This window comes from Hipposideros armiger, unplaced genomic scaffold (genome assembly GCF_001890085.2).
Source record: "Hipposideros armiger isolate ML-2016 unplaced genomic scaffold, ASM189008v1 scaffold_694, whole genome shotgun sequence".
Taxonomy (NCBI): Eukaryota; Metazoa; Chordata; class Mammalia; order Chiroptera; family Hipposideridae; genus Hipposideros; species Hipposideros armiger.
In genome coordinates, this window is record NW_017732044.1 from 251,472 (window position 1) to 261,862 (window position 10,391).

The 10,391-nt window shown below is 60.9% G+C and overlaps 1 protein-coding gene across 1 annotated transcript; it reads left to right on the forward strand.

Moving 5' to 3' along the window:
• TBX1 (T-box transcription factor 1) lies at positions 1-6,083 on the forward strand (the record flags this gene model as incomplete). The annotated part of the gene is made up of 7 exons (XM_019626896.1): positions 1-227; positions 2,190-2,291; positions 3,148-3,319; positions 3,830-3,985; positions 4,595-4,662; positions 4,743-4,846; positions 5,202-6,083. Coding segments are annotated over 7 exons (1,299 nt in total), but the record flags the coding sequence as incomplete, so codon positions are not given.
• Positions 6,084-10,391: the final 4,308 nt, after the last annotated feature.

Here is a 10,391-nt window from a genome sequence, read left to right on the forward strand (position 1 = left end):
CCGGGCCCGCCGCCGCCGCACGCCTACCCGTTCGCGCCGGCCGCCGGGGCCGCCACCAACGCCGCCGCCGAACCCGAGGGCCCAGGGGCCAGTTGCGCGGCCGCCGCCAAGGCGCCGGTGAAGAAGAACGCGAAGGTGGCCAGCGTGAGCGTGCAGCTGGAGATGAAGGCGCTGTGGGACGAGTTCAATCAGCTGGGCACCGAGATGATCGTCACCAAGGCTGGCAGGTCAGGGCGCCCTTCTCTCCGCCGCGACCCTCCCCCACGTGGCGCCAGTCTTGGGCAGCGCTCCTTGGCCCGATTTACACGAGTGGGACCAAGAAGCGGGGTGGGGGGCGCGGCCCGACCACCTGCGGGCTCTCTCGGCACGGGCCGGCTCCTTCGCTCTCTGCGTCCCGGCTCCAGCGACAGCCGCCTGGTGCGCAGGGCGGGAGGGGACGGCGCAAGAGGCCGGGAAGGCGGCAGAGAGAAGCCCCGCGGACCTGCTGCCCAACCCGCAGCCACAGGACACGCCGCCGATGAAAACAGGGTCCGGTTCCGAGCACACCGGAATGAGGAGAAGGCAGCCACCTCCTAGGGGCCTCGCCACCAGCCAGTTCCCTGTGGATCCCACCTCAAAGGAAACTTGGTCTTTGGTTCCCTAATTCAGTCTATCCGGGCTCGATAAAGAGCCGGCAGATGGGCACTTGTCTGAAAAAATTTAGGGGAGAATTACGACTCTTCAAAACAGTGTGCTCTGTTTTGTGGAGGTCGCTACCCGGTTTTCTCAGGCCTAAATTTCGGGTGATTCTGGGGCCTGGCTCTGCTGCCGGGGCCCACCGCCTTCCAATTAGCCTGTATTTGTTGTAAGGGCCCAGAGAGAAGGGGAACAAGTTTTTCGATGCAACGGATTTGACCAGCGGACAAAGGCGGGTGCCGGGCTGTGTCTAATGTACACACGTAGGCACCAACTCCGTGTCTGCCTGGTCAAAAGGAGTTCAGGGCCTGTTTGCAGAGCCTTCTCGTGGTTTCTGTTTCCTTGCCGAGGCCGTCCTACCTGGGGAGACTGGGGCCCCGTGCTCAGCTCCAGTTCTGTGGGTCTTCTTCAGGCTCTCCTTGCTCTTCTGGGCACACGGGCCCTGTCCCCAGAACTGTGCCCCGGCATTCAGTCCAGGCCAGCCCAGCAAGGGCCTTGGCGGTGGCCAGGCTTCACCCCAGGAGCCAGCATTCTGCAGCACCCTCCGGCCTGCAGAGGCTGGCGTGGGTGGTAGGCCTGTCCAGGAGTGCCGGCTCTGTAGCATCCGTTTTCTGCCCACCACCTGCAGGGAGTTGCCCAGGAAGGGAAGCTCTAGGAAGGGCTAGGGTGCCAGGCCTCAAGCTGTTCTCCAGGGCCCAGAGGCTGGCATTGCTGCCCATCAGGACGGCGCTGACCCACAGCCAGTGGCCCATCCTGGAGCGGCCTAATGCCCTTTCAAGAGCCCTATCTGGTCATCGAGTTGGAGTGCAAGGGAGGGAGAGCTAGGGACCATGAGGGCACAAGCCAAGTCTGCCCTGAGGAGCTGTGTCTTGGAGTTATGGTGAGGGGAGAGGGAACTTGCTTGTATCCCCAAGGGAGACTCCCGCGCTGGGGGGAAGGCAGACCCCGAGAGTCGGGGCACAATTGAGGCTCTGGGCTCCAAGGCCTCAGCTTCGCTGAGGGATTTGGGAGCAACTACAGACCCACTTGAAAGGGCAACCGGGCCTCCTCAGAATCCCCCAGACTATCCCAGTTTCACTTTGTTCGAGCCGGGGAGCTTAGATCGAGCCGGGCAGGCTCTGCCGAGGGCTGAGAACCGCTGGGATCGAGTCCTGCCATGCGGGTGTTGTCGGCTGAGGCTAGCTTCCGTCAGGACAGCGGGAATCCGGCAATTGCTAGGCTGGGTCCATGCGGGCAAAAGTGGCAGAAGAAGCAGTGGGCCCATGTTGGGGTGTGGTGTTCCGCGCTAGCACTGAATTAGCCGTTTTTTGTGTTTGAAAAAGGGGGCAGGGGGCTGCCTGCCGCTCCTCTTGCCCTCGGCTGGGCAGGGGCCTAGTTGGGTTAGAGCAGCTGAATGAGGGGCCAGGCAGCTAAACGAAATAGCCAGCAGGGAGGCCACCCTTCCTGGAGCTGGTCACGGTGGGGCGGCCCTGCCCTTCTCCACCTGAGGTGACCTGCTGCCCTGCTGCCCCCAGGCGCATGTTCCCCACCTTCCAAGTGAAGCTCTTCGGCATGGACCCCATGGCCGACTACATGCTCCTCATGGACTTCGTGCCGGTGGACGACAAGCGCTACCGGTGAGTGCCCAGCAGGAACTGGGAGGGCGTCCTGGGATGCCTCGGGTACTGCCCATGACTTTAATGACCAGGTGGTCCTGGGCACCTGTGCCAGCTGCCGCACTCCTCACCCTGCATGATCTGCTTTCCCCCTACCCCATTGGACCCCAGACCCACACACCCCACCCCCCAGAGGTTCTCAGAACTCCCCTCAGGAGGTCACACAGGTGGTCACCACCACCACCAGATATAGGCCCAAGGCAGCACCCATGCCACAGGCCGGCTTGGCCTGGGGGGGGGCGGGCAGGCCCTGTAGACACAGCGCCCCCCCTCCGCCTTTCTTTGTGTCTCCTCCTCCAAGGTGAGGTGAGCATGGGCACCTTGTCCCCTTCCCCCATTCCCGGAGAATGCTGGGCCCTGGAGCTGGGCAGGAAAGGTGGGGTGACCGGGAGCGATTATGCAAGGCGGGCCCTAACTGCCCGGACAATTAGCAGCAATTAATAAAGAGAATGTGGTCCACCCTGTGCCCAAGGCCACACTGGCGCAGCCAAATCCAGGCTCCTGCCAGGCCAGCGACACTGGAGACCAGCAGGGAGGCCCAGAGAGAGCAGGCAGACCCGCATGCGACGAAATGTGGCACCAGGAGCCCAGCCTCCCTCCACGGTGCCTGGCTTCCTGCTGTCTTGTGTATTGGGACAGGAGGGAGTTTTCTGTTTTCTCTACAATTCCTTTCGGAAAAGCTCCCAGCCAGTGTGGTAGCGGAAGCCTCGATTTCACCGATGGGGAAATTCATCAGAGGCACTTTCGGGGTTCACTCGGCACGGCCCTCTCGGTTCACCCCCACATGACGTGACCCTGTGCTCCGGTGCCGCCCCAGGTACGCCTTCCACAGCTCGTCCTGGCTGGTGGCCGGGAAGGCAGACCCTGCCACGCCAGGCCGAGTACACTACCACCCTGATTCGCCTGCTAAGGGTGCACAGTGGATGAAGCAAATTGTGTCCTTCGATAAGCTCAAGCTGACCAACAACCTGCTGGACGACAACGGCCACGTGAGCAACCCCCTCCCCAGGCTATGGCGCTGTCCCCCGTGCAGGCTCTCTGGAGTCCTTGCTGACTGGAGCCACTGGCAGAGCTTGGGCAGCTCAGAGTGTGGATGAGCGACAGGATACAGAGAGCGGCCCCTCTGCTCAGGAGCTCACAGGGCCTGGTAGTCCTCGGGCCTGGGAGAGGGGTCACACTGCTTCCCTCACCCCACTCCTGGTCTTTTGCTGGAGGTTTTTAACTGGAAAGAATGGGGCCATATGTTGGGCAGGAGAGGCTTTGTGGAATCCAAGACAGTGATGTGAACTGAAGTAGTTCTCAAGGACCTGAGGAAAGAGAATCTAGCCTTGATCTTTTGCTACTTGGAACATCTTTCCCGGTGGCCCCCAATGGGTCACAGCCTCCACTTGGGCCCCACTTCCGGAGTTAAGGGTTTTGCCCAAGTTCTCTGGGACATTGGCTGCTTATCTGGACCTTGGTCCATTTCCTAGCTCCCACCTCACCACCTTGTCTTCCAGATTATTCTCAACTCCATGCACAGATACCAGCCCCGCTTCCATGTGGTCTACGTGGACCCGCGCAAGGATAGTGAGAAATATGCCGAAGAGAACTTCAAAACTTTTGTGTTCGAGGAGACACGCTTCACTGCTGTCACTGCCTACCAGAACCACCGGGTGAGGCCCTGGGGATCGGCACCGTCAACACTTCTGGGAAGGGGTACAATTTTCAGTTTCTGCCTGGGAAACGAGGTTTGGACCTGCAAGCTGTGGGTCCCAGTGGACCGCAACAGCAGGGATCCCCACCCCAAGGGCCTCAAGCAGCCCCTCCCCTCTGCTGCAGGACGGCCTTGCCTCCTATCAGGTTGACCTCTCAAGCAGCAACTGTCACTGCGGCCTGAAAGTTTGTTTTCCAAACCATTCCGGAAACTCCCCATCAGGGGCCTGATCCAAGGTTTACCCAGATTCCTAGGGCACCCCCCTCCCCTCCACTGCGGGGTGGGGGTAGAGGTGACCACATTCCCATCCCAGCCAGGGGTACAGGGTCTCTATCCCAATTGCTTGGGGGAGTTTCTTAGCGAGAAAGTAGGCTCAGCAGACACCCCGCTGCAGGAGAAAGGCACAACCTCCGCGGAGGGGGCAGTTGTGGGCGGGTTCCTGTCCGCCGAAAGCAGAGGGGCCCTTCCTGGGAGAGACCCTCGAAACACTCCCCTCCCCTCCGCGGAGGTCCGGTGGCCCCCCAGCACAGGAGCTCGAGCTGCTTGCTCAGTGCCCGCTTCCCTGCAGATCACGCAGCTCAAGATCGCCAGCAACCCTTTCGCCAAAGGCTTCCGAGACTGCGACCCTGAGGACTGGTGAGTGTCCTCCGAGGAGACAGCGCCTGGGCGCCTGGACAGTGAGCCCCCCTGACCCGCCGCCCGCCTCCCTCCCACAGGCCCCGGAACCACCGGCCCGGCGCGCTGCCGCTCATGAGCGCCTTCGCGCGCTCTCGGAACCCTGTAGCCTCCTCCCCGACACAGCCCAACGGCGCCGAGAAAGGTAGGGCCTGGGTTGTGGGATCCCGGCCGCGGCCCTGCTGCGCGCTCCGTCCTGGGCAAGTGGCTGCACCCGACCTCGCCTGCGCCCCAGGGGCGCTCGCGGCCTTCGCGCCGCTTGCACAACGGCCCTGGCGGCGGGCAAGCGTGCACTCGCCCGCCTGGCCGCGACGGCTGCGCCCCGCCCTGACGCCCGCGGAGGGGCGCGGGCCCCTAGGGAAGGCCCGGGTCTTCGGCAGGTTCGGAGAGAAGGGGCGGGGAGCGGCCTCGCGCCGCCTCCTGCCGGCGCCGCTGGTGCTCTCGCGGGTACCCTCGGCTGTCCGGCCCCCCGCGCGCTCACCCCTCGGCCCTCCCTGCAGACGCGGCCGAAGCCCGGCGAGAGTTCGAACGCGACGCGGGCGGGCCGGCCGTGCTCGGGGACCCGGCGGCCCCGCCGCCGCTACTGGCGCGCGTGCTGAGCCCCGCGCTGCCAGGGGCCGCCGGTGCCGGCGGCCTCGTCTCGCTGACCGGCGGGCCCGGAGGGCGGCCCAGCCCCCCACACCCCGAGCTGCGTCTGGAGGCGCCGGGCGCGTCGGAGCCGCTGCACCACCACCCGTACAAGTACCCGGCCGCCTACGATCACTATCTCGGGGCAAAGAGCCGGGCGGCACCCTACCCGCTGCCCGGCCTGCGCGGCCACAGCTACCACGCGCACGCACACGCGCACCCGCACCACCATCCGGTGAGCCCGGCAGCTGCGGCCGCTGCGGCCGCCGCTGCGGCCGCCGCCGCCAACATGTACTCTGCCGGGGCCGCGCCGCCCGGCTCCTACGATTACTGCCCTAGATAACGCTGCCGCCCGGTTCGCGGACCAGGGCAGCCCTGAGGCCGGCAGACAACGCGCACCAACCCCGGGCCACTGCGGGTCTCCCCTTCCCCAGCCTCGCAGCCATGGGGTCCTCCACTCTCCGCTGGAGCGCTGTGGAAGGACCGGGTTCCCCAGCTCGGGCTTCACCGAGGGCACTCCAGCCCCAAGGGCCACGGGAGCCGCGCCGCCTGTGCCAAAGCGTCCGGTCAGCGCGGAAGGAAGTGATATTTATTGTTCTCCGCGAGACCGCGTCGATGCCCCCACCCCAGCCTGGGGGCGGGGAGGCAGTTGCAGTGTAGACGACCTGAGAGCCTTGTCTGCAGGCGGTGTAGATACATGTAGATATTTGTAGATACTGTAGATACCGAGCCGGCGCCAACTTGATAAACGGTTTCGCCTCTTTTGGAAGCTGTCTGCGTGTCCATTTATTTGCGAGCAGTTAGAGCTCACGGGGGGATCTCAGGGAGAGCGAGGCTGGTCGACTCGGGGTCTTAAGGGTCTGCCCAGCCCCAGCCCCCGCAGGCCGCAGATCGGGCTCTGGGCGGAGCAGTGTGTGGGAGTGTGTGTCCCTGCAGTGCCATCTGAGCCCCCTACTAGAGCCTCTTCTGGACCCCACCTCTCGGTCAGCTCTCCCCGCCCCCTCGGCGGGCGGCGTGGGCTGTCTGGGTTCATTCCCACCACCCCCTCCTGTCCCTTTCTGGCCCTGCCTTTGCCCTCCCACTTCCACTTAGTAGCTTCACCCAACCTCCCCTAATCTGTGGGTACCAGGGCTCCCCCACAGCCCCCCCATGTGCATCTGGCCTTTTTACGTATACATTTCTCACACGGCAGTTGTCCCTTTTCTAGGGCTTGGGCCTGAGCCCCCACCTGTGTTCAGGATGGATGCTGGTCCTGCATGTTTTCTGTGGAAGCTGGGAATGATAGTCACAACAGGACACTGTCAGTGGGGACTGGAAAGGGAGAGGCCCTGACTGATCAAGGAAAGACAAAAACAGGCAGTTCTGCTGGTCCGGCATTCCCCTTGGCTGGCCCTCGCCCTGGCCTGTGTTTTCCCCTGTTTATTGACTCTATTCACTGTGAGTGTCCCTACGGAGTGACCTGAACAGGGGGCACAATGACAGTGGTCATGAGTCATCTTGAAACCTGTCTGTGAAGCATTTTTCCCAGGCCAGGTGGTGAGGGACCTCTCCCCAATAACTCAACACCAGGGATGGGGGCCAGAGGAACCCTTTGATCCCTCCCTTCCTGAGTCCAGGCAGGAAAAGCTGACAGCCGGTGAACGTCAAGGCTGCTAACTTGGACACAAAACGAACGGGAAATGCAAGTGGCTGAGGTTCTGTCCCCCTTCCGTGCCTGTCCCAGTGTGTTTGTGGCCATCACTGCCACGTGGCAATGGCAACCGGGTCCTACCTCTCTGAGGGCACTGCCAGGCATTTCCTGATGTCCACCCTGGTTGGATGCTTTCTTCCCGGATGTGTTTGCCCTGGGGGTGTGAAGGCTTAGAAATTGGACAGCAGGAACTGACCCCATGAGGTGGGTCTAGGAAGGGAGTGGGTGACCAAGGCTGCTGAGGGGTGAGCTCTGGAGCCATAGCCCCCCCCCCAAAGCTTCTATGGTCATCTAGTGCCAAGTGTGAAGACTTGCAGCATCTGCCCAAGTGGTCAGCAGGCTCTGTGGACATAGCTTCAGGGATGCACTCCTAAGGGCAGTTCTGGACACCCATCCCTGATGGACATCTGTCCACCCCCCACTGGAGATGTCCCTCTGGGTGAGCCACCTGTGCCAGTGGGCTTCCAACTGGGGCAACCTGTTTCACATTTGCACCACAAATGTACCTGTACCCTTCCTTGTCCTGGTCTGCAGGAGTGATGGGCTGTGGTTGGCCTTGCAGAGCCAGTGTCCTCTGACGATGCTGGGCACCCCTCGGGGGCCTGCTGTGATTCTCAGGCCTCCCTTTCCCTCCACACGCCTTCCAACCTAGGTCATGGGGTGGGGAGGGCAGAGGGTGAGAACCACAGTTGGAGAGATCTTCGTTTTGTTTCTTTTCAAAGTAAAAGTGAGGAGAAGCTCCCCTCTGAACTAATGATGGTGCCAGGTGTTTTCAGATGAGAGAGGTTGCAGGCAGCACACGCACCCACCTTCGGTGGGCAGCTTGGCAGCCCCGTGCATATGACCACCTCCCATAATCATTACGTACTCAAGGTGGAGAGCCATGCTGCTGTCCAACACAGTGGCTACTTACATTTTAATGAACAAAAATAGAATAAAATGAAACATTGGGTTCCTCACTGGCTACATTCCAAGTGCTGTACACTGCAGATTAGGGCTTGTCCTGCACTGGGGAACAGCCCCTAAAGGCGTGGTTTTTTTCCCCTCTGCCCCACAGATGAGCTTGCCCGGCTAAGAACTTCTCATAAATGGGATCGTGCAGCAGGGTGCCTGGGCTGGCCGCTCCGGCTCCACAGTGTGTTGCGAGGATACTGCGGCTCATTCAGCAGTTCTTATTGCTGACCAGCATCTATTCTCCTGTGAGAGGCATCTGGTTGTTTTAGGATGGGTGCTGTGATGCTCAGCGCTGAGGGCAGGGCTGGCTTCTCCAGGCAACCCTACTGTGCGTATCGGCCATACATCACCTCACTAGGCTGCTGTCACCCTGCCTTGCATCTTGGAGTGGGGAGGGGATGGGCATGAGGAAAGGGCTGGTTTGGGTTACCCAACTTCTCCTGGGGGCTCCTCATTTTAGAAAGGCACTAGGGCCATCTCTCCGTCTCTCATTTTTGAAATGAGCGCTTGGTGAGCACCCTTAGTTGCAGGCGCTGTCTGGCTGCTGCCATGTTGGGCTGACATTCCCCTGGGCAGCTGCTCCTGGACAGTTCTTTACTTCCTCGTGAAGCAGCTGTCGCAGCAGCTTCCTTTCTGTAGCTATCTTTTCCTCACTTCCATTTCCCTCACTTTGGGCTCCTCTTTGAGCATGCCTGGCCTGCCTCTTCTATGAGCCACCGTGCTGTGCAGGACTTAGGGGTCCTGTCCAACTTGCCAGCTTACAGGCCCACCCTTTAGCTGTTGGATGCCCCCACAGAACCTTCCTCTGGGTCTTCCATTTGGCCCAGAGGCCCCATTCTGCTCCCATCGCCTGTCCCCAAGTGTCCAGTGGCTGGGACTTGGGAGGACAAGAGTTTGGACTAGAAAGGACCTCAGAAATCTTCTGGTCCAGGAACCCCAGACTCTCTTCAACCCTCAAAGCTCTTCAAAAAAAACAGACGCCCAATGTGTAAAGTAGATGAACACCTGACTAAGTGGAGGAGGAGTGGGCCTATCTACTCCCTCCTTCGCCCCTTTACTTTGGGTCCCATGTGAGGGGTTTAGGGAACCCAAGGACCCTGGGGTGTAGTGGGACAACCCCCAGTACCCCAGCTCCCTGTTTTCAGAAGAGGAAGACCAGCCCAAAGCTACAGGCAGGCCTCTGTCCCGCTGTACCGCTGTCTTCAGCTCCATCTGTGACTTAAACATTCCAGCTCCCAGGAAGGCTTGGGGCACTCTGCCCTGCCAGTTAGGGTATCCCAACACAAATGACTGGCATTTTTGGAGGACTCGCCAAGGGCCAGGTATCCTGAAGCCCCATGGTTGCTGCCTCCTCTCATCTAAGTCTCACAAAAGCCAAGACGTGGGAGCTCTAACAACCCCACGAAACACAGGGCCTTGTCCACAGCCTCATGGTTGGTGCGAGGACACTCTGGACAAGGACTCCCCTTGCCTGCCACTGAAGTAAAGCTGGTGATGCCGCACACCTTTACAGGGACAAAGAGAAAGCACCTGAAACGAGCGTGCCAGAGGAGCTGCGTGGCGCAGGCAGACATGGGCACAGGTCTCTGATGGCAAACATCGTTGAGGGGCTGTTTATAGTCTTCCCCTGAGGAAGCATTTGGGGGTGCAGAGGCTGTGCACTGAGATTTGGTCACAGGATGAGCGGAACCTGAAGCCTGGAGTTGTAGAAGGAAGGGGGCCCTGGTGGTTATGGGGCTCCAGTCCCCATCCCAGGGAGCTCCAGCCCCCCTTCCCTCAGGCTGGGGAAGTCCACAGAGTGTGTGGGACCCATATGACGACGGCTGGGTGAGCATGAGACACTGATTTCCAGGTGTGCTGCAGATCAAAGAGCCCGCACACCGGAGAATTCCTGGGGCCACAGCTGCCGAGGGCAGAGCCAGGGGAGCCGTGTGCAGGCAGACTGAGGAAGGGTGGGGGTGAGGAGTTTCTTATAGGACAAAAGGAATGATTCTGGGGTGGCAGGAGTGCAGCCCAACCTGGAGCTGGGTGAGAGGGAGAGCACGCTCCCTGGTTCCAAGGGCCTGTGCCTCGATTTCCCCTTAATGCTATGGTGCTGACCCCTGCCCATGCAGGGCAGTGGACATCTGCTGTGTCTGTCCATCTTGACCCCATATACCTCCTCCCCGGCCACCTTCACCCCTCAAAGTCACCTCTGCATCCAGCAAGGGAGCAGGTGGGGGGACATGGCCCCACAGCCTGGTGGTGGCATCCAGCCCTGGGAGGGGAGGATGGGGTTGTTTCCTGGTCTACCTCACACATTTTCTGTATTTAAAAAAAACACAGCCGTGCCTTTGATTCGATTCCCTTTCCTGCTTGTCGCACTACTTCAAACCAGATGGTTCACAAGATGAAGCTCTGGAGTCTCGGTGTCTATTTA